Raw genomic sequence first — 24,347 nt, forward strand, 5'->3', positions numbered from 1 at the left:
TGAGAAAATAAACAAAATAGATAAACCCCTAGCCAGACTTTTCAAGAAAAAAAGTCTACACACATAAATAGAATCAGAAATGAGAAAGGAAAAATCACTTTGGACACCACAGAAATACAAAGAATTATTTTAAAATACTATGAAAAATTATATGCTAACAAACTGGATGACCTAGAAAAAATGGACAACTTTCTAGAAAAATATAACCTTCCAAGGCTGACCCAGGAAGAAACAGAAAATATAAACAGACCAATTACCAGCAGTGAAATTGAATCAGTAATCAAAAAACTACCTAAGAACAAAACTCCTGGACAAGATGGCTTCACCACTGAATTTTATCAAACATTCAGTGAAGATCTAATAGCCATCCTTCTTAAAGTTTTCCAAAAAGTAGAAGAGGAAAGAATTATCCCAAACTCTTTCCATGAGGCCAGCATCACTCTAATACCAAAACCAGGCAAAGATACAACAACAAAAAAATTACAGACCAATATCCCTGATGAACATAGATGCAAAAATACTCAACAAAATATTAACAAACCGAATTCAAAAATATATCAAAAAGATTATCTACCATGATCAAGTAGGATTTATTCCAGGGATGCAAGGATGGTACAATATTAGAAAATCCATCACCATCATCCACCACATCAACAAAAAGAAGGGCAAAACCCACATGATCATTTCCATAGATGCTGAAAAGGTATTCGACAAAATTCAACATCCATTCATGATAAAAACTCTCAACAAAATGGGTATAGAGGGCAACTACCTCAACATAATGAAGGTCATATATGACAAACCCACAGCCAACATCATACTTGACAGCGAGAAGCTGAAAGATTTTCCTTTAAGATCGGGAACAAGACAAGGATGCCCACTCTCTCCACTTTTATTCAACATAGTTCTGGAGGTCCTAGCCATGGCAATCAGACAATACAAAGAAATAAAAGGCATCCATATTGGTAAAGAAGAAGTTAAACTGTCACTGTCTGCAGATGACATGATACTCTTCATAAAAACCCCTAAAGAATCCACTCCAAAATTACTAGATTGAATATCTGAATCCAGCAAAATTGCAGGATACAAAATTAATACAGAGAAATCTGCTGCATTCTTATACACTAACGATGAACAAGCAGAAAGAGAAACCAGGAAAACAATTCCATTCACAATGGCACCAAAAAGAATAAAATACCTAGGAATAAACCTAACCAAGGAAGTGAAAGACCTATAATCTGAAAGCTACAAGACACTCATGAGAGAAACTAAAGAAGATACCAATAAATGGAAACACATCCTGTGCTCATGGATAGGATGAATTAATGTTGTCAAAATGGCCATCCTGCCTAAAGCAATCTACAGATTCGATGCAATCCTTATCAAAATACCAACAGCATTCTTCAATGAACTAGAGCAAATAGTTCTAAATTCATATGGAACCACAAAAGACCCCGAATAGCCAAAGCAATCCTGAGAAGGAAGAATAAAAATTACGCTCCCCAACTTTAAGCTCTACTACAAAGCCACAGTAATCAAGACAATTTGGTACTGGCACAAGAACAGAACAACAGACCAATGAAACAGACTAGAGAGCCCAGATATAAACCCAACCATATATGGTCAATTAATATATGATAAAGGAGCTATGGACATACAATGGGGAAATGACAGCCTCTTCAACAACTGGTGTGGGCAAAACTAGACAGCTACATGCAAGAGAATGAAACTGGATCATTGTTTAACCCCATACACAAAAGTAAACTTGAAATGGATCAAAGACCTGAATGTCAAAAGACAAACAACAACAACAACTGTTGGCGAGGTTGTGGAGAAAGGGGAACCCTCCTACACTGCTGGTGGGAATGTAAATTAGTTCAACCATTGTGGAAAGTAGTATGGAGGTTCCTCAGAATGCTCAAAATAGAAATACCATTTGACCCAGGAATTCCACTTCTAGGAATTTACCCTAAGAATGCAACACTGCAGTTTGAAAAAGACAGATGCACCCCTATGTTTATCGCTGCACTATTTACAATAGCCAAGATATGGAAGCAACCTAAATGTCCATCAGTAGATGAATGGATAAAGAAGATGTGGTACATATACACAATGGAATATTACTCAGCCATAAGAAAAAAACAGATCCTACCATTTGCAACAACATGGATGGAGCTAGAGGGTATTATGCTCAGTGAAATAAGCCAGGCAGAGAAAGACAAGTACCAAATGATTTCACTCTTATGTAGAGTATAAGAACAAAAGAAAACCAAAGGAACAAAAAAGCTGCAGAAGCACAGAACCCAAGAATGGACTAACAGTTACCAAAGGGAAAGGGACTGGGGAGGACAGGTGGGAAGGGAGGGATAAGGGTGGGAAAAAAGAAAGGGGGCATTACGATTAACATGTATAGTGTGTGTGGGGGGGCACGGGGAGGGTTGTGCAACACAGAGACGACAAGTAGTGATTTTACAGCATCTTACTATGTTGATGGACAGTGACTGTGAACGGGTATGTGGGGGACACTTGGTGAGGGGGAGAGCCTAGTGAACATAATGTCCTTCATGTAACTGTAGATGAATGATACCAAAATAAAATTAAAAACAAAATACACTAAAAAAAAAAAAAGACCTGAATGTAAGTCATGAAACCATAAAACTCTTAGAAGACAACATAGGCAAAGATCTCCTGAATATAAACACGAGCAACTTCTTCCTGAACGCATCTCCTCGAGCAAGGGAAACAAGTATAAAAATAATCACGTGGGAGTATATCAAACTAAAGAGCTTCTGTACAGCAAAGAACACCATCAACAGAACAGAAAGACATCCTACGGTATGGGAGAATATATTTGTAAATGACATATCTGACAAGGGGTTAACATCCAAAATATATAAAGAACTCACATGCCTCAACACCCAAAAAGCAAATAACCTGATTAAAAAATGGATGGAGGATATGAAGAAACAATACTCCAAAGAAGAAATTCAGATGGCCAACAGACACATGAAAAGATGCTCCACATCACTATAAAGGAAATGCAAATAAAAACCACAATGAGACATCAACTCATACCAGTTAGGATGGCCAGCATCGAAAAGACTAGGAACAAGAAATGCTGGCAAGGATGTGGAGAAAGGGGAACCCTCCTACACTGGTGGTGGGAATTTAAGCTAGTTCAACCATTGTGGAAAGCAATGTGGAGGTTCCTCAAAAAACTAAAAATAGAAATACCATTTGCCCTGGGAATTCCACTCCTAGGAATTTACCTGAAGAACACAGGATCCCAGATTCAAAAAGACATATGCATCCCTGTATTTATCACAGCAGTATTTACAATAGCCAAGACATGGAAGCAACCTAAGTGTCCATCAGTAGATGAATGGATAAAGAAGATGTGGTACATATACACAATGGAATGTTATTCAGCCATAAGAAGAAAACAAATCCTACCATCTGCAACAACATGGATGGAGCTGGAGGGTATTATGCTCAGTGAAATAAGCCAGGAGGAGAAAGACAAGTGCCATATGATTTCCCTCATTTGTGGAGTATAACAAACAACAAAGCAAAACTGAAGGAACAAACCAGCAGCAGACTCAAACTCCAAGAAAGGCCTAGTGGTTACCAAAGTGGAGGGGTGTGGGAGGGTGGGTGTGGAGGGAGGGAGAAGGAGGGAGAGAGAGAGAGAGAGAGAGAGAGAGAAAGAAGAAAGAAAGAAAGGAAGGAAGAAAAAAACAGAGGGAGGAAGGAATGAGGGAATGAGGGAGGAAGGAAGGAAGGGAGGAAGAAAGAAGGCTAGAGTTTCCAAAGGTCAGGTAAGATATGGACAAAAAAATGCACAGGGTGTTTGGCAATTAACACTTAACTGAGTCATTTAATTTCAGTGCTTTGGTGGAAGATAAACAACTGGGTTGAAGATAATGAGAAGGAAGTGGCCAACATGTACAAGATTACTCTTCTGAGAAGTTTAGCAATCAAGAACAAGAAAGACACGGACAGCTTTGGGAGGGTGAAAAAAAAAGGGAAGAGAGATGTTTATAAGATAAGGGGAAGGACCTAGTGCATAGGAAGACAGAGTGCCAGAGAGGAGATGGAATAACTGATTAAAAAGGTCCCTTGGAGAAGAAGGGATACAGAGACAGGCAACAAGATATTCACTTGTGCTGTCTAAAAATATATTTTTGGAAGAATTGATTACCTGTAATTTTATTTCTTGCTCTTTTTCCTTTATCTGAATAGCATGTTTGGCCTGAGCAATGGGTGTCTCCCACATACAATCTGACAGAAGGGAAAACAGGCGTTCAACAACCTATTTATTGAAGGAAGAAGAATGATAAAATTCATAAAGGGTAATTCTAAGTATTTTTTAAACAGGTAAATCACGTAACTGTAACATAAGTCAAATGGGAAACTTGATTATGCCAATGTCCAACAGCTATTTTGAGTGGTTGTTAAATTTTAAATATCCTTTTTTAGAATTATTAACCTACTAGAAAGTGGGTTCCACTGCCTCATTTTCCTCAATCTATGGACCTCTGGATTAGGCCATGTAATCTCATACACTTCTCACTCTAAAGGCCCAAACCTATTAAGAAATTCTGCAGATTTCCCTTTCCTTCCTACCTTTCATGCATTCACTATCCCCCTACTACTCCTAACCCATAACTTAATTTCTCTTTCTTCTTGCTTGGAGATGAAATAACCTCAGTAATGAAGCAATCTCAGAAGTAGAAGTTCTGCTACTGAATAAATGACACATTTACAACTTTAAGAGACTACAGGTTTAGATTTTGGGGGAATCATGTTGTGGATATGAAAAACATCTTCTAATAACTTTAAAAACAGAAACCTGGGCCATCTGATCGTCTTCTACACCAGATTCACAAGCTGGTAGCACTGCCTCAAGGACATGAAGTGCAAGGAGCCTCGTTCTTAAGTTACCAACTAGAGGAATACCTGGGGAAGAAAAAGACATTTTCTTATTATCAATGTGACTTAAACTCAAAGTTCAAATGAACTTGAGAAAAATTCCTGAGGCTGCTAAGCTTTTATTGGTAGAATGGACTTCATTTCAACCTATTATCTCAAGAATTCTGGACTGTCCCATGCCCTTTAATATATATGAATGTTCATGTTTATGTCTCGGTTTTTATGTATATGTAAAGGGAATCAGACTGTAATAATTACTTGTGCCAAGTACTGTGCTATGCATTTCATATACATTAACTCTGCTGATCCTCACAAACCCTGCATTACATCTCCATTTTACTGATGAGGAAACTGAGGTTCAGAGAATTTAAGTAACCAAACCAAAGCCAGACAGCTCAGCAGAGGCAGAGGTAAAATTTTAAATAGGTCTATTCAATCGTTAAAGCTTAGGCTTATCATAGCCTTTCATTGTTTTTTCTCCATCCATGCCCTGACTGCCTCACAGAAACTGATAGGGTTAATGGGAGTAAGTAGTCTATAATTTTCTAAAGTAAGCAAAAGTAGGGACAGGATACTGATGCTCTTTTTATACCCATTACTATAATAAAACCAGTTGAAAATAAACAAAAATCTGACTTTCCTTTATGCTTTAAGAACTTAATAAATATTACATAAGCTTCACCTTATTTAAAGAGAAAAAAACTACTCTTATACTAGCTAAGAAAAACTATAAAGTATATTGAGAATCTATACATTTAAAATGACAACATGGAAGACCACATGTTTTAGCATATTTAGGAAAGACTAGGGGTGATGAAAAAGTTCTGGAACTGGAAAGTAGTGATGAACAATATTGTGAATTTATTTAACATCACTGAATTGTACATTTAAATGGTTAAAATGGTAAATTTTATTTTATGTATATTTTACCACAATTTAAAATGAGAGAGACCAGGAAAGTTCTGACAATAATCTATGCAAACAGACCAGACTTTTAGGCTAAGAACCAGGAATTAAGTTTATTATATAGAACTCCTATAGCACATAATCATTAAGTAACAATCAAGGGAACAGAAATCCTATCATGGTAAGAGAGAATGGACAAATGCAGATCTGCATTTTCATCATCCAAGAAAAAAGGGCAAAATTTTGCCATGTTACCATATTCAACAGGATGTTCTCCACCTATTTTTTTTATTGTAATGTAAACAAATAGATCCAAATCCTCTAGATTAAATCCATGATCTTCCCCAGTGCTACTTTCTATTATGAATTCCTATCTCAATTTTTACTCCTGAAATTAGAGTTTTCTTCTGATCAAATAAGTACTCAGAAAACAAGGAAGTCACATCTTGAAATTAAGATCAAGTATCCAATGTTGTTAAAGTCTGGCATTATCTGAACTAAACACGTGATGGAGATACAAATACTCTAAAACAAGGCAAAGGTGATATACCTGAAGAACACTTCTGAGATGCTATATTTAGAAGCACCTCTGTCCACTTTGGAGAAGCCATTTTTGATTGAATTGCTTTTGAAGATACAACTCGGCGAAGAAAAACTAAAAAATCCCCCAGATGCAGCTCGGCTGCATGTTGCTTCCTCAGAGCAGCTGAAGAGTAAAGAGAAGAAGTTTATATGTAAAGCCAAAAGCCAAGAAGAAACAGTCTTCTATCAAATAACTTACATTTAGATTACAATAAGCACAAAACAAATCCAAAATCTAAGTTGTCATCTGCTAGATTTTAAACTTAAAATAATAGAATGGAGGAAAGGTCAGAAAATAAAGCCAAATCTAAAATGTCTTTTACATCTATGTACAATAATAATGAGCCTGCTAGAATAAAGTAAATGTACTTGGTTTTATTTTTACACATTGTTTTTTTTTTACTGCTATTTTATTTATTTTATTTAGGTATTATTGATATATACTCTTATGAAGGTTTCACATAAAAAAACAATATGGTTACTACATTCACCCATGTTATCGTGTTTCCCCCATACGCCATTGCACTCACTGCCCAACAATATAGTAAGATGCCAAAGAGTCACTATTTGCCTTCTCTGTGCTACACTGTCTTCCCCTACTGCTATTTTAAAAAGCAATAATTCTCTACCCAAATCTAGAGTTCTACTGGACAGAATTTGAAGGAGGTTGTCTGTAAATCCCTTAAAATTGTATGAAAAATACTGTGTGTATATATTTGACCAGTAAGAGTTCACAACTTGGATCACATTTTCAAAAAAGTACATAATCTTTCCTTACCCCAATCAAATTAAGAATCATATCCCTAGAACAGACTTTGTATTATACATTCAGATTGTACAAAGTAACACATTTCTAGGCCTGAGTATGGTTTGCCTGAGCTCAAATTCGATGTATAAGATCTTTTACACAAACTTGCTCTAAAACAGTCTTCCCAGTTTTTCCACCAGCATCAGCACCACCCTCTCTTGTTTCCCTCTCATGGTTTCCCTTCACCCTGTACATTTTGAAGTCAGACAACTATCTGCTCTTTCCATAACACACCATGTTCTCTTATCATCCAACAACTTTCATACCTCCTTAGCCTGGCAAAGTCCTACTCAAAGCCAGTGGGAAGAAGTGTGCCAGTGGGGCAGCTGCCCAGAATTTGAATCTTTAAGGGACACTAAAACATGGAAAATCATAACAATTTAGAGACAGGTATATATACAGCCCTCCCTGCAGGGAGATTTTGGCTTGTCTAGTAGGGAATACATAGACAAGTCACTGTGGTGGAGGGGAGACCCCCCTGCCAAAGGGCATGCTTAGCTGGCTAGCAATCTATCTTCATAGACATCTATCTAACTGGAACACTTCTGTTTTGCTGAGACAGTGTGCAAGTCTATGACAGAAATTGACTGCTAGGGACAATTAAAGAAAAAGCTAAGAACTCCTCGACATTTCCTCTAACATAGTACTTATCTCTTCTTTACCAAAATGCTAGTAAGTAAACATTTTTTTATAATATTAGTTTGAAAAATATAAAATTACTGCCTGCTTTGGGTACCCACATGTCTCAACTCCAACCTTGTTTCTAAACATTCCTCCAAAATCCAGTTCAAAATCTGAAGCCTTCTCTCTTGGTAGAGATCCCCAGGAAAATACATTTTATGATGCCTCTACCCTATCTCCTCCCCACCTCACTCCCAGCAAATATCTCTGTAACAAGACACTAAATTAATTGAAGACTAGAGACCTTACATATAAAGCTGGTTGATACATCTTGATAATATGGTTTTTTGTTTCAGTATCAACACTATGTTTGAAATGAAGGGCACACCTTACTCTCAGTTAACTATTTTAGAGGGTTTGTGGGATTATTAATACCTGGGCAGCCTGCCTCTGAATGCCTGGCCACCACTGAGTAGCATCAGTCTCACACCCAGCCATCATCATAAATAGAAGGCAATGGCCTTCTAAGATGACCTGAGGGGAATGGACATAAATTCAGCCTGCTATTATTCATTCTGCTGAGATTCATTCACAGAACTATTTCTTTCTTCACTGGATATGGATGGATCCAGTTTTCTTGGGGACCTAAAGGCTGATAAGTAACTCTACTATAGTCTTCCTTGCTCCCAAACTTGCTGAGTACTGAGCACTGAGGGAGGTGCAGACCTCTAGGTTCTAGAGCCAGGACAACCAAGGTGCAGCTAAACCTAAACAGTGAGCAGCATGGCTCCACACGAGGGATAACCAACTCTAAGGACAGACAGTTTAATCAGCTCATCTAAATCATACATATTTGGAGAGAAAAGAGGTTTCCAAATGAATAAATAAAAATCCTTTCATGCCTCACAACAGAAAGAAGCGATATTCTAATGATATGGACACAGTGCAGACTCAATAAATGTTTGTAAAAAATGAAGAGAGAAAGGCTTATACCTCTGAAATCTCTCTTCTCAGTTTCTCCACTGGAATCAACTTTTTTTTCTTCTTCTTCACCCTCTTCTTTCCCTTCTCCAAAAGAGGCCATAAGCAATACACCAGCTTGGGACAACAAATTCTTCAACTGACTACAGAGTAGATCCAACAAGGATTGAACTACCTTGGGGCTCAGTTTATCAGCATAGGTCCTACATGAAATAACAGGAAAAAAGTAAGTGCTAACAACACAGAAGGGCAAACATTGTGCTTAAACACATAAAGGAGATTAGGGGGAAATGCAAATTACTAAAATGTGGAAAGACCAGGCCCCACATAGTTCTACCAAAGCATCTACTACTACAATGTTCCAATGCTCACCCTGTAGTGATGGCTAGGATCTGGAGCAATCTTGTACTAGCCACTTTTAAAGCTGTGCTCAGCTGGGAAACACCTGTCTTTGGCAACAACTGCAGGGGCTGTCCTAGCATGGTGTCTGTGCCACATAACTGTGATAACACATTTAGCAGACCGGTGGAAATTGCCAAAGAAACATCGACTGGTTGATAGTGAACACTCAGGGCGAAAACTGTAACCAAGAGGAGACGTTGCTGGGCTTCTAAAAAAAAAAAAAAGACAGTTGAGAAACTTCCTTGATGTAAACAAAGCACTTAAGGAATCATATTCCAAAACATAAGTAGTAATATGGGACACTAGTAGACTTTCAAATATTTATTCTTTACCTATAAGTTGATCTACTAATTTAAGTATTAGATAATGAATGTTAACTATCTAGCATAACCACAGACAAAAATGTAACTTGCATCTTGTTCTTAGAAGGCAGTTACTCACCAATGTGATGTTTGTTTGCCTGCAGGGCTCTCTCCAGGGTAGCAGACAACTGCTGGTAAATCTTATGCACAGCCACCTGGATTTCAATCTGAATACTTCTCTTGGCTGCTCTGATCCCATCCTGAATTACATAAATATTTATTTTTCTATCAGCAAGAAAAATACTTCCTACTCAAATAAAAGTAAAAGAATGTTATCCCTAGTCTATGCTAGAGCCCTAGGATGGTTTTTAATTATTTAACATATTTCAGTATATAAAAATTTTATAGTAAGTTTATTTTTAAATGCTTGATAATTCTTGATTTTATTTAACTTTTCCTCTTTCCCACAAGGCAAAATTTCCTCTCTAAATATGGAAGAAATAAACAACACTTTAAAAAAATTTTTTTTCAGAGGAACTAGAAAAATGATCAAATCTAAAATGTAAATACATGAAACCCATTCTCACAAACACCAATCCCTGTGCCAACTTGGATCTGTTTCTATCCAGTTTGGTAAAGGGTTAATAAAATTGAGACACCAAAGAATTTAAAAAATAGAACAGGACCATGGCTCACCTAATCCCTACTAGACTGCCATTACTCAGGAAACTACCAATGAGATATCTTTAAGAGTCATTTAAAAGTCTTTATATTTTTAAACCTTAATCTTCATGTTTTTAAACCTTAAACACCAAAAAGTTTTGCATTATTAAATCGGTTTCGTAAAAAGATGGTTGAAATATGAATATACTGCAAGGTGTCATCCTCACGACAGCTGTCACCCACCTGATAGTGATGTAATCGGCCACTCTCTCCTTTGGCTCCTGCATGTCCAACAGTGCCTAAACCAAAACACCCTGCTAGAAACTGTAGCCGCACAGATGTGAGCAGTGTGGATGACTGAAAGCCTGTGGTCGACCTGCTTCCTGCGAGAGAGATGCTACCTTTCTCCTCCATCCCAGACAACAGAACGAGGATCTGGTGAAGTGCCTCTAAACGAAGCTTGGAGAAAGTAAAATAAACATATTTTAGAGTTCTTCACTGAACTGAGACACAAAGGAACGCTTTATGTCACAGACAATGTATTACTTGGCACACAGAAAATTGTGACATTTCTTAGGAATCTATTCTGTTAAGATAAACATTTATTTTATCATCACTTTTATAACCAAAGTATCTCTAAAAATTCTATAAGCATACTTCAGCATAAAACAGGCTACAGAGTACAATGGGAAAAGTAGTAGATTTGGATGCAGGAGATTTTGTTTCAAGGCCAGACTCTTCCACCTACTGTGGGGCCTTAGTAAACTCACTTGACTTCCCTAGTCTTAAATTTCTTCCTGTATAAAATGAGGCTAATAGTACTTTATCTGACCTACTCACAGAGCTATCGTGATGCTTATGAGATCTCTGTGATGGTTTGTAACTAAATCCACTGAGGCATGAAATCTAGCTTATTTTCAAGAGAAGGGAAATTAAACTCTACCTCCTGGAGAGAAGAGTATCAGAGAATCTGTGGACATGTTAAAACCATAATAATGAATAAATATTTGGAGGGAGGTACTTGGAGGCTATGCAGACCTCCTGTCTCCTTAATATTCTGCTAATGCCAGCATTCATCATTACTGTGGTGTTCTAATCTAGTCCTTTTTAAATGGAGACAAATGGGTCAAAAAATGGAGGTTCTGAGAATCAGATCCATATGGTCACCAGCCAGTCTCACTCTAGTTTCTAGGAGACAAGAAAAGATTTATGATTAGAGTATCTTACCCTAAGAGACAGCAATTAAAAACGCACTTTTGTCCACTTCAAATAAAATATCATGCTGTTTTAATTAAGATAGTGGCATCAAATAGCTGAGGTAGAGAATAGGGGGAGTGAAGGAGTAGAAAAAAAGCAAGTTTCCTACAATTGTACGTTCAGTGGTTCATTTTACATTTCAGTAGTCATTCACAAGGAGTAAAACATCAAAGACTTACTTCTGCCCTTAACTGCTGCTGTTCCATTGCAATGATAGAGGCCTGGGGACTGGTAGACATACTTTCCTCTGGCTCTTTAAAACCTGGGGCATTCCCCACATCTCCACTCACAAAACTTACAACATTTTCAATCAAAGTGTGAACTCCCAAAGACTTGGTAAGATCAAAATCAGACTCAAAGGAGTAAGAGGAGTTGCACAACCAGTCTCTGCTATGTTTCAGGCGAGCCCAAGAGTCACTCAGGGATTCCAATTGACTGTGCATAGGACCTACATACAAACAGAACAAACCTGCATCAATGACAACCAAGAAGAGCATAAATTCTGAAACTATATGAGGACTAAGTGCTGCTACCATACCAACTGGTGAAAAATGGATACTCATGTTTGAATACATGCATGCATTACGTGAATTTGAGCAAAATGCTTTGGTAAAAACAATGAACAAACAAAAACTAGAGCAATATGAGAAAATAAAGGGAAAGCCCTGTTTGATGGACCAGTGTCTCTGTAAGCGCTTTAGCAACACACTGCCACAAGAAAAAGAAAGGCAGAAGCTGCTCTCAAAAGGCTTAGCTTAAAATGCTCTGCAGTATTAAACCAGACCATCATTTATGAACAGAAAGGAACTAGACATTTAGGACACTGCTGGTAAGACCTACTAGTAATGGAACTTCATCTAATTTAACATAATCATTGCAAAGAATAAGTGAAGACGCACAAAGTGTCTACATATCTGCAATGAAACATTACCAAAAAATGAATCAGAAGGGCAAGTAAACTTACACAAAAAGGAGATATAAACATCACCCTTTGGGTTTCATTAATATAAGGAACACTTTCACTGTGTCATATGCATATTTATTGCAGGTTGTGAAACTCCTATATAGAGGAAGGAAAGTTTCACAGACAAGAATATGTAAGATTTACTGTAAAATGTTCTCTATACTGTAAAATGTTACCAACTGGTATCACAATACTTGCTAAATATAATACCATTAGGTTTGCAACTGGGTATTTTCTAGACTAAATTCTTTGTATTAGACAGCAAAAATGTTAATATGCTTGAACAAAGCAACTGTCCAAATCATACACCAATATTAACTTTAAATAAATATATAAATGGCCAACTGCTACAATCTTTGACTTTTTTAATTTAATTGATCTCTGGCACACAAATCATAATCCTTGGCTCCTGATACACTCTCATCATTGGTCCATGAATAGCCTGATTTTGCATTTATATCTATAACACCTGTGAACACAAGAACTAGAAAACTGAAAGTAACTTGTATCTATATATCTATCTGTTTCTCCTCCAACCCGTCTCTCCTTGTATCCTCCTACCTAGAGCTTTCATTATCCCTAAGCTTGGATTTATTATTCCTTTACTTTTATTACTGTTAAATATTGTTTTATCTTATATGTATTTCCAAAACAAATAATGTTCAGTTTTAGTTGTTGCTGATTTTATAAAAATGTATCATTTCTAGAAATCTTTTTGTACATACTCTTCATCAATATCATATTGTTAATATTCATTTATTACTGCATGTAGCCATGGTTCATTTGTGTAAAATATGCATTACAAAAATTATATTTGTTACATAACAATATGGAAAAGATTTGGGAAGAGAACTACTTAAACACTAATGCCTACAGAGTAAACAAACTAACACAACATTGATTAAGGAACTTGTTTTTAATTATGATACTGTTGTCCAGTAAAACTCCAGGACTTGAAAATCAGACACAGTAATCTGTAACAGGCAGCTACATCATAAAGTAACTATGAAATAACTTACATGCAGTCTACTAAATTTAGAATGGCAAGGAATATATGGTTTATCAGCCTTTCTTGTTTTAGCAAGATTTTTTAAGATTAAAAAACGCCAAATTTTCAGTTTTACTGAAAATGAAAAATAACCAATCTGAAAATTTCCCCAAATTATAGTGAGTATTTTTTTCATGAAAAGAATAAAAATCCAAAAATAATGTCATGGATACATACTGTATTACATTTAAAATGGTATTTAAAGAATAATGCAGGGGCTAATGCAAAAAAAAAGAATCAGTTTCCATTTGCTTACACAACCCAAATTCAGAATCTGAATTTTGCCTTAACCTACTATAGTTCCTGTCTCTTTGCACTAAGCTTGTTTGTTCAGTAATAAAATTTTAGAATAAAAAGTTCTTCTGTTTACCAATTCTTATAAATTACTTTTCAAAATGAAAATAAAATGTGCAATGAGCTAGTGCTAGAGCCACAGAAGTAAAAAGAGACCTTAAAAATTATTTAGCCCAATTTCTTTAACTGAGGAAATAGAGACTCAAGGAAATTTATCTACTAAATTAATAACACTATTCCTTAAATTTATAGAAGGTCATCTTACATATTTCAGTTTTTGATCAACTCACAAATCACTGATTTCTGGAAGTTTCAATTGCCTGCCTACAAAAAGGCTCAATTGTGAAGAATCTACAAATAGTGAATTGCCTCAATATGTAGTTCAAAATATTGTACGGAATGGCTGGCCAACCCCCAAATTAAATCCTGTCTGCAACTGAAAGCACGGGTCAGCAAACTTTTTCTGTTAAGAGCCAGGTAGTAAATATTTCAGGTTTGGTGGGTCATGAAGACCTCTGTTGCAACTACTCAACTCTGCTGTTATAGTGTGAAAGCTGCCATACCAAATACATAAACTAACGACTGATACTATGTTTCAAGAAAACCTTATTTACAAAAGAACTATGGAAGGCCAGATTTGACCCATTAGCCATAGTTTGCTGACCCCTAATTTAAAGCATGCAACTTATCAGATGCATGACGCAAACAAAACATTGCAGTAATAAAATATAAGAAAGAACAAGTATGCTGAGAGCATTAAAATAAATAAAATAATTACAACCAAAATATTTAGGCTGACATAAAAAATACTTTGAAACATAAAAATAGCATGGAAATGAAAGATGAAAGAACTTCAATTCATAAAAAAATTATTAACAACCTGATAACTTTGGTTTGTTCTATATTGTTTTATCTGAATGCAGGAACTGCTGTGTCGGAAAAGCATATCAAAAGCTTCTATACAGTAGTTTTGGCTAAGCCCAATTCTTAGTTAATATTAATTCGAAGTCACCTACTGTAAAAATAAAGTCCGACAAGAAATCTTTGAGATTGTTTACTTGTCCTTACAACTTCGGTTCTTAAATGGAATTTTCAATATGAACATGGCAGAGCTGCAATACATACTTTATAAACCATAAAATATGTAGGCAAGCTAAAAGGGGAAAAAAATTAAACATGCCATCATGTACTTGCTTGAAGCTCTTCTTTTTTCTGGGGCTCAACTGGCCAAAAAGGAGTAAATACACTACCACACAAGAATCAGAAGACAAAAGGAGAAATTTGATACAAAAGACAGCATTTACATTTGTTCTTCTTTGTATAACCTAATTTGAAATGCACAGATAAAACAGCATTTCACCCAATACATGTTATACCATGAAACACACATGTTGATAAATGTTTTCAGCATTATTTTAGCAATAAAACCCTAACACTGTATTTACAGACTTTGGCAGGGGATGTCAAGCCAAACAGTATCCTAACTAATAAGATTCCTGATGTTCCTTCTTAAATTGTTCCTTTGGTATCCCCACCATTTTTTCACTATATCAACCTTCAACTTAAATATGAAAACTAAAGATACCTGCAAAAATATATCATTGCTCAGTGAAGGAAGAGCTCAGTGCTGCACAACTACAGTAAATCTTTAAAGTATTTATCAAAGTACCAAAATATCAACACATTTAACAAGTTTTGACAAGAATTCTGATAGTCTATTAGGAGAATTAAACAAGCTAATTAATATATTTAAGGTTATTAGAACAATGCCTGGTATATGGAGTAAACAGTTTATAAAATACAAATTTCATAATACCTCTGAGGTACTAAGCAGAAATATGTTTCACCTATCTCTTTTTAATGTAACTGATGACATTTTTGGTTTTAGAATTTGACTTTGATGCCTCTAAAGAGCTGAGCAAGTTGATTAAACTAAATTTATTTGCTCACTCTGTTCTACTACCCCTTCCTACCATATTTGCTTTCTTTGACCAAGAGCTCAGACCAACTGTGGAACATTAATTGGAGTAAGTGGAAAAGAAACAATCATGGTTCAACAGCACAAATCCTAGTATCCCCAATGCCAACACCGGAATTACAGGCCCCAGGCCCTCTCCAGGAGTAGTCTTTCGAGGCATAATAAGAACAACTGAAATGTATATACAACCATTAACTGTCACTGATACATCCACTTATATTCAGTAAATGCAACATAATTTAAACACTTATCTGTAATCTCTCTTAGTAGGCTTTTAATTACTCAGGACCACTTGAGACTAATAAAAGCAAAAGCTATGTGAGGGAAGAAAGTTTACATTTATGTATCAAAATATTGTAAAGGGATAACAAGCATATATTAAGAATTCTACTTGGCTAGACATCTGCTTGTCCTTCATAGCTCAAGTCAGAATCAGAACACAGTTCTGGCCCCAAACAGTACACAGACTTGGTAGGTTCATCTGTCCAACTAAAAATAGGTATATTCTGGCTTTTGGCACATGGTCCATATTGACAATAAATAAGGAAAAAATAAGGTGGTTTATTTTACTATCATTTAAAAGCAAAACAAAACAAACAAAAAACCCCACTGTGAGCAGAGAGAAAGATAGGATTTTTAAAAATTTCCTTTCAAAATAAAATTTCCTAAAAGTATTTTCAATGTTAATTTGTTTTGGAGGAAATCCATTATAATAAAATAAATGAAACTATTAAGTGCATATTTTCATTGTTTAATCCACAAACTCTAGGATTCATGAGATTGAAAATTTTATTTTTGCTGCCCTTCCTAAAATAATATTGTCTATTTTTTTGTTATCTATTCCTAGGAACAAAGCCATTACCAAAAATTTTCTCTGGGAACATTAAAATGTAATTATCACTAGAATAAATTGGTACCACATTAAGTGATATCATGAAATTTCCCTAACTAGTTTGCCTGCTTACTGTAACTTCCTAAATGGGTAAATTAATGAAAAAAAAAAATCTTTTCCCAGGAGATCCTGTGTTTACTTTTCTGTTTTCAACAAAATAAAGTTATATTTAATAGGTTTTGGTACTAACTTGAGCTTTTTGGAGAAGGTGGTTTATCTGTGAACAAAATTTAGATTAACTCCTCCTAAGTAAAATTCTTAATTCAAAGGTAAAGATGCCACTTTGTCTTATTCCATGGATTACTTTGCACATGCTGATGTGGTTAACAGACTGAACTCAAATTCATATTTCCACAAGCACTGACAAACATTTGAGAGAAAAGAATAATTTTAGCCAATGGATCATCACTTACAAATATAATTAGTATAGTAGAAGTTCTTACACTACAGGTTAGATCCCTATGCTGCTACTCAATAAGTTTGGAGTCATCTTGTTTTTAGCACCAAATTATATGCATTTATTAATATAACAAATTTTAGCAACAATATTCACCTGAGCTAATCAATATTAGGAAGGTAAATCTGTTCCAAAAATTTCATTTAATTCCTAAGTCAAGTGGTTAAGGAAAAGGATATTCTGGCTAATTATGGCACATGAATTACCAATTTTCAATGTATTAGAAAACTTAAAAATACATACTGCATATTATACCAAACATCATTTAACTTCTTTGATATCACTAATACCTTATAATTTTTTAAGAAGCCCAACAGCTTTGATATGTTATAGCCTCAAAAGACTTTTCAACAAAAAAGCACCAGCTCCAGTCTTATTATTCCTAATATTTCAGCATAATTACAGTATAAGATACTGCTGCACTTTATTCCATAGAACATTCCTTCTAAGTTATAAACACAAAAATGAAAAAATTGTATGTGTATTTCTTCTTCTCATTCCTCAGTTTTCCCATGGATCTGTTTTTCCCTATGGGGGGAACCTAACATCCTGCCAAGGAAGCTATCAAGAGAAGGATTTTATGCTGTAATATAAAAGACTTGATATCATGGAAAATTTTTTTGCCCCACAGGCTTTTTGAAAACTGCCATTAGCAGCAATTTTTTTTTAACATTTCACATTTTTACAACCACAGTATAAATGGGTTTAATAAAGGTATAAAGGTATCAATTAACGGAGAATACTTGGAGAGTTTTTACTTATCCCTGGATTTATAATATCTAAAACTGTGGCTCTTTCCATTGGTTTGTACACATAACCAAGTGTTAACTATAACAAATGAGCTTAACTCTTTTTTTTTTAATTGACATATAGTTGATATACAATCTTATACTGGTTTTAAGTATACAACACAGTAGTTCAGCAGTTACCCAAAAGAGCTTAACTCTTGATGGCACTCTAAAATTGTCCTTCATGGGGAAATTTAAAGAAATTGTCAGTGCATCTCTTATATGCTTTATCCTAGGAGGCAAAGGGTGTGGGGGAAACTAGGAACTTTCAGTCTGAAAGTGTATATGTAGTAAAAAGTGGGTGAAAATCACATCCTGTAATACCACTTAATTAAACTATAGCAACTGTAAATAACAGTGTAAAGCACTGCTTCTGGGGTTTATAGGACTTTCAAAAAGTAAAAACCCATAACAATGACAAATAACTGATAAACTCCTAGACAGTCTCAAATTTTGAAAGGGTGCATATTTTAAAGGAAATGATCTTCTCTTTAAATCTTCTAACAAAATGTTTCTCAATTTTTTTGCAATAATGTTTCAATGACAATCAGATCTAGATGTCAGATACAAAAACAGCTACTTAATTTAACCAGTTATTTCTTAATACTTACCTCTCTTTCTATGAGATGATGCCAAATCCAAATCAACATTTCGTCTTCCACTCTATTAAGTTAAAAATAAATAATACATTTTAGTTGTAAGAAGTATTTTAAGATTAAGATTTAATAGAGTATTAGAAAAATATCAATATAATTATAGCAATGTGCCTATTTAATCACCAGTCAAGTCAGACTAACAAAAACTTTCCAAAACCCTACTGAAAACAGCTATAAGAAAGCCTCCAGGCAAATAACTCTGAGATACTAAAACACTAAGACAAAGTGTACATTAATTTATATTGTAAAGTAGCAGACAGTTTTTCTTTGTTGTCGCCTTTCTTCTTTGGCATCTTTGTCTTTCATCTTCTAAACACAGTATGATCTTATTACAAAGCCCCTGCAGCAAAGCTCTACTTTCCAAAATTACTACTTGCTCTACCCGTACTTTTCATTCTTTTCAAAACTGTCATTAGCCTTGGCTAGGTGTTTAGAGGAAGAGAATCTTGATGATGCTACAATAACAGAAAAATAACAGTCCGAGGAGCATTTTCAAAGATTTTAAGATGTTTCTAAAAATCTATTAAATAAAGAAATCTCAAATGGATGAAAGTGCAGACAGCTTAATAAAACAGTGAAGGCTTCCAGGAAGAAAGGAAATTTATGGGGTAGGGGTAGGCGGTGGTGTAGACAACTGTCTACTCTGCTCATATATACAGCCAACCATATACAAACAACAGATGACTTAACTTCATGCATAGGCTGGGCATTATGGTCTTAGCAATTTCAATTGTTCTCTATCACACAATAAAAAAATTAGTGGCAAAGAAGAAAGGCTGCAGAAGTGACAAAATAGATCTGTTTAGGAAATGTCATTGGTGAAAATCTTTACTTGGTCACACATACAGACACATGTACCCACAATGTGGACAAAAAAATTTTGTCTTAAACACACACACACCAGAAATAAGTATATTCTCAGTCTATTTGGTGCTGGATAAAACACGAAATGGTTGTTAAAACAGCTCATGAAGATACCACTGTGTCATGCAGTAACACATTTTTATCCCACAGTATCTTTGCCATGAAGGCTCATGGAAGCTATTTATCTTCTGGCCTCAGAACCAAAAATATGTTTCCCTTGAACAACCTCATTTGTTTTTATCTTTTAGACACTAAATCATGGAACTCATTATGGTTTCCCTGTTTGGTGGCCCACCTCTAGGAGAACATCACAGGATATGTGCTGAGATGTACAAATCCTACCCAGGGCTTAATTTTCTTCTCTAAGCTTCTTTCAGCCCTAATTTTTTCACCTAATTTATCCTTTTACAAAGTACTCATTTTTGTACACTAAACCAAATTCCTTGTGAAATGAGGGGAATAAGGAATAGATTAAGACAGTGCAGTGAGAAATGTTGATGTATGACAACTGTCAATCAAATAGTTGTCTTAATTGTTTATACTTAGGTTTCTATGTTTACTGAGACAAAGTGGGTAATATATCATATAAAACTCTTTATGAAAAAAGGTTAAAAGAAAGATTTAGCATTAAGCTGGCTACCTTCAGTTATTTTAAGAAAGCATTTCATTCACTAACAATTCAGGATAAACGAAGTACTACTAGATATCAAGGATATGAACAGAAATCCTAAGTGCCCTCAGACAGAAGGGTAATGAATTTTAGCTGGAAAAACTCAAACTGCCTCCAGTGTTTACTCCTCCTCATCTGTAATAGGCTCTCCGAAGCTGAAGATTCAGCCCAGGGCTCCCCTCATCTGCACAAGAATCTGCTCTAAGTTCTTGTCTTTTCCACCTTTTACGACACTATCTAAGTATTTCAAAAGGAAAGATGATAAAGAGTCAGTATTTTTCAAAAATGTATTTATTAATCTTTTTAAAATTCTGTAGATAATAAATGAACAATCTTGGCAATTAAATCTAGGCTCAACCCACTTCCACTGACCTGTCTTCTCATTAGTTTTGAAAACATAATTTTCAAAATGTTTTAAATTGTATTACCAAACTTGCTTCTCACAACAACCCCTCTGTGGCAAGTGTAACAGGTAATATTATTCCCTGTTTCAAGGACAAAGAAGCTGGGGCTCACAAAGATTAAGTGTCTTGTCCTAGGAGTAAATAGTTGGTCTTAAGCCTATTGTGACTAGGTCAGATTTCATTGTTGGTTTCCGAAAAGTATGCCACTTTAACTACATCTATCCTTATCTCTTCTTTTCATTTCAGTTCAAATGATTTATGATCATTTACAGTATGTAAAGCATATTGTAGGAGATAACCAGGGGCATTAAAAAAAAACCTAGATCTTCTAAGAGGTCTAGTAGAAAGAAATACTAATAATACATAAATAAGTCCAACATGAGACAAACCATTAACATTTCCATTAGAGGTACTAACAAACTGCCATGGAAATAACAGAGTCACTGAGTAAACTGATCTTGGGAAAGCTCTCTTAGGCAGTACTTGAGAGACAGGACTTCATCAACAATACCCAGGAGAAGAACATTTAAGGCAACAATACTTAAGAAGAGGCTCCAGAGGTATGTTTGGGGTCTGGCATAATGACTACTAGGGGCAAAATGTAGACTATCACAAGGGAAAACTGGCTCTAAAAATAGGCAGGCAACATTTTTCAGAATCTTTGATTCCTGGGTAGGCAGTACAAAGTCACTGAGTTTTCTGAGCACGACGAGTAGATGTATGTTGCTGTTTTCAGAGCTCTAACTCTGGGAGCAGTGTCTCAGGGGAGGGACTAGAGAAGGTAGGGAGATCAATGTCAGAAATGCCAGTCCAGGCAAAGGTAACAAGGGACTAAAGTAAAGGGTAGAAAGGATAGAATGGGCACAGAAATTTTACCAAAATAAATTAGACATTCATTCATTCAAAAAATATTTACTGACTGCCTACTATGTGCTGGGCACTATAAGTGCTTGGGATACAACAGTGAATAAAAGAGCAAAAAGTTCTGTCCTCAAGTCACTTATATGCTACTGCAGGCTAACAGAAACTGATAAAGATAATGAATAAGTAAATTACGTTAGGTGCTGTGGAAAATTTAAAAAACACAGAGCAATGCAAGGCAGGCAGGGAGCGAATACATGAAAAGGAGGGTAAATTGCAATTTTAAATAGAGTAGTTAGGGCAGGCCTCACTGAAAGATAACATCAGAACGAAGGCTTAAAATGAGAGAACGAGCCATGCAGACAACAGTATTCCAGTCAGAAGAAACAGCCATGTAAAGAAAGGCTCTAAGGGGAAGTTGTCTGGTAGGTTCATGGAAAAGCCAAGAGGCCAATGTAGCAGGAGTCATCCAGGAGAGTAATAGAAGAGGAGATCAGAGAGATAGTGGAGCCGGGATATGTATGCAGTCTTGTTGCAGGTCTCTGTAAGGACTTAGGCATCTACTCTTAGAAAAACTGAAGTCACTGGAGGTTCTGAGTAAAGAAGTGACATGATGTATGTTATAAAATTAACACAGATTTGGGAGACTAGATAATGAGACTGATCAGACTGGAAAAATAAATGGACAGAAAGGAATCTCAATAGACTGCAAGACTAGGAACATGAACTGGAAGTGTGAAGACACAAATGGGAATGAAGAATAAAAGGAAAAGAAAAAACATCATGATAAAATGAAACTTGTTTGAAGACACTGTCCAGCTTTCCACAGAAAAGGAAACTTTTATGCTTAGAAGTTTCTTTTAATCAGTAAATTTTTGTTTATGTAACACTTTATATTTTCCAAAAATATTTTCATACCCATTATCTCAATTCACACAATAGTGGGCTTTCAGAGCTAAAATGGAGCTTGTAGATCACTCAGTCCAAAAAAACCACTGTTTCTGTTTGAGCTGTCATATAACATGATCAAGGTCTCACAGCTCTTCAGCAGTAGATCAAGGCTAAAAACCAAGTCTAACACATTGCCATAAATAGAATGGGCACTACTGTCCTCACAATACACAATGGGACACTAGGCCCAGAGAGATCTTGTAGCACATGTAAGATTCACACACAAGGCAGAGGAACAGCCAAAATAAAAACGCAGCTATTGACTCCAAGTCCAAAGCTACTCAAATAAAAGCAATCTTTTAGACAGTTTTCACTCTATGATTTATTTTATCTGTCACCCTATAGCACATCTTACTTCCAGCTTCTGATACATAAATCGGCATTTCACTTGTTAGAATTTTACCTTAAATGCCTGCAGTCCAGGTCATGAGGCTTTTTTTGATAGTTAACTGAAAGCTACTAGAAGATTTTCAGTACACAAAATATAAAGACTTGTGTATTAGATATATTATTCTAGTGAAATGTAGGACATAGACACAAGACAAGAGGTAGGGAACCAGTTTGAAGGCTTCTGTACTAGTCCAGGCAAAACAGAAGGAAAGTTTGAAACAGAGCAGTGGCAGGAGGGATGGAGAGAACACATTAGAAACATATTAACAGTAAAAATTTCAAGACTTGATTAATTGGATTGTGCAACAAGGGTTGCAGGGACCAGGAAATAAGAAAAAGTGGAGTCAAGGACAAACCGAGGTCTTGTGGCTGGGTAGTTAATAGTACCACCTACTAAGACAGGGAAAATGAGAGAAAAAGGTATGGGGGAAAGACAAGTTTATTTTTGGATAGGTTAAAACAGGGGTAAACTGACATGTTCAGGTGGAACACCTATCAACGAGTCAGATGTATGAATTTGGAGTTTAGGAAGAAGTCAGAGCTAAAGATAGAATTCTGAGAGTCATTAACATATAGGTGATAAATATCTATACAATATAGTTATCTCATTTCTCTTAAGAGTTCTTTTTAGAAGGTTTTTATATGTTTAAAGCAAATGTATATTATTTACTCTAACCAAAGCCTTATGTATCTACACCTTGAAAACAAAAATCCTTCTTTACTGAATCTAGGTATACCTACCAGTGCATAACCCTCTTCATCTGATTCAGGCTGAGACAAATCAGATTCACTCCTCGATTTGATCAGTCTATAATTTGGACTTGCGTGGACTAGCCGGCTCTCTGCAGTAAGACTTTCACTCCTGTCTCACATGCACAAAGAAAAGTTTTTCAATTTGGGACTGTTAGTGAACATAAAATTGAATGGAACTAGCAGCATAGAGATAATACACACACACACACACACACAGTGAGAAGTAATTAATGTCTGTCGATGGGAATTCCTCTTTTTATCTAAGCACAAAGCCCTTCTCAATTACATCAAAACAGTTTGCATGCCAGTACATTACAGAGAGGTGCAAGTAACTTCATGTTTCTCAACTACTGTTGTTTATATGTATGAAAACTTGTGCTGCATCATTTAATCAGAAGCTTACATTCCAAACTGAATCAGTATCACTCTTTACATTACTTTAAATTCATGGTAGTCAATTTGTATTTCCTCCTCCATATCTGTATTAATCTCAGAAGAATACCGTAACTTTGAGAATAAACCATTTCAATGCATAAATTAACAAGGGAGGAGAGTAGTGTTTTAAATTTCTAGTTAGTCCCACCTGGTCATAAGTCCACCCCCTTCAGAGGTACTTGCTGAAGGCTGTTGCAACTGTCCTTCTTCCCTTCGCTTCTGAAGCTCATCAATCACAGGACTTACTCCTAATATTAACAGGGCACACCGATGGATCACGGAGTTGCAGGCAGCAGTGTACACATCCTGGCCCTCAGGAAGGTCTGTGCTGACCCTTCGCTCTTGCTGAGACTGAGGGGGTGGATCATCAGCTCGAGCCCCAGACCCTGCCCCACTGTTCATTCTATCTCGATCCCGGCTACGAGCTACTTCACGGGCTGAGAGGAAACACTGAAAGATTTCTGTAACATGCAACACAAAAACAAGGT

At 35.8% G+C, this 24,347-nt stretch overlaps 1 protein-coding gene across 1 annotated transcript in view; it reads right to left on the reverse strand.

Annotated features, from left to right (window-relative positions):
• Positions 1-24,347, reverse strand: part of HERC1 (HECT and RLD domain containing E3 ubiquitin protein ligase family member 1) — a 211,431-nt gene that overhangs the window by 79,198 nt on the left and 107,886 nt on the right. Inside the window, exons 23-33 of the mRNA XM_057488876.1 lie at positions 24,008-24,320; positions 23,413-23,533; positions 18,487-18,538; positions 11,634-11,902; positions 10,441-10,656; positions 9,674-9,794; positions 9,203-9,440; positions 8,843-9,033; positions 6,389-6,544; positions 4,853-4,959; positions 4,202-4,312 (exon numbers count right to left, since the gene is read on the reverse strand). Coding sequence (XP_057344859.1) covers positions 4,202-4,312; positions 4,853-4,959; positions 6,389-6,544; positions 8,843-9,033; positions 9,203-9,440; positions 9,674-9,794; positions 10,441-10,656; positions 11,634-11,902; positions 18,487-18,538; positions 23,413-23,533; positions 24,008-24,320 — 1,895 coding nt within the window. The remainder of the gene's footprint in view (positions 1-4,201; positions 4,313-4,852; positions 4,960-6,388; positions 6,545-8,842; positions 9,034-9,202; positions 9,441-9,673; positions 9,795-10,440; positions 10,657-11,633; positions 11,903-18,486; positions 18,539-23,412; positions 23,534-24,007; positions 24,321-24,347) is intronic.

This window comes from Manis pentadactyla, chromosome 11, assembly GCF_030020395.1.
Source record: "Manis pentadactyla isolate mManPen7 chromosome 11, mManPen7.hap1, whole genome shotgun sequence".
NCBI lineage: Eukaryota > Metazoa > Chordata > Mammalia > Pholidota > Manidae > Manis > Manis pentadactyla.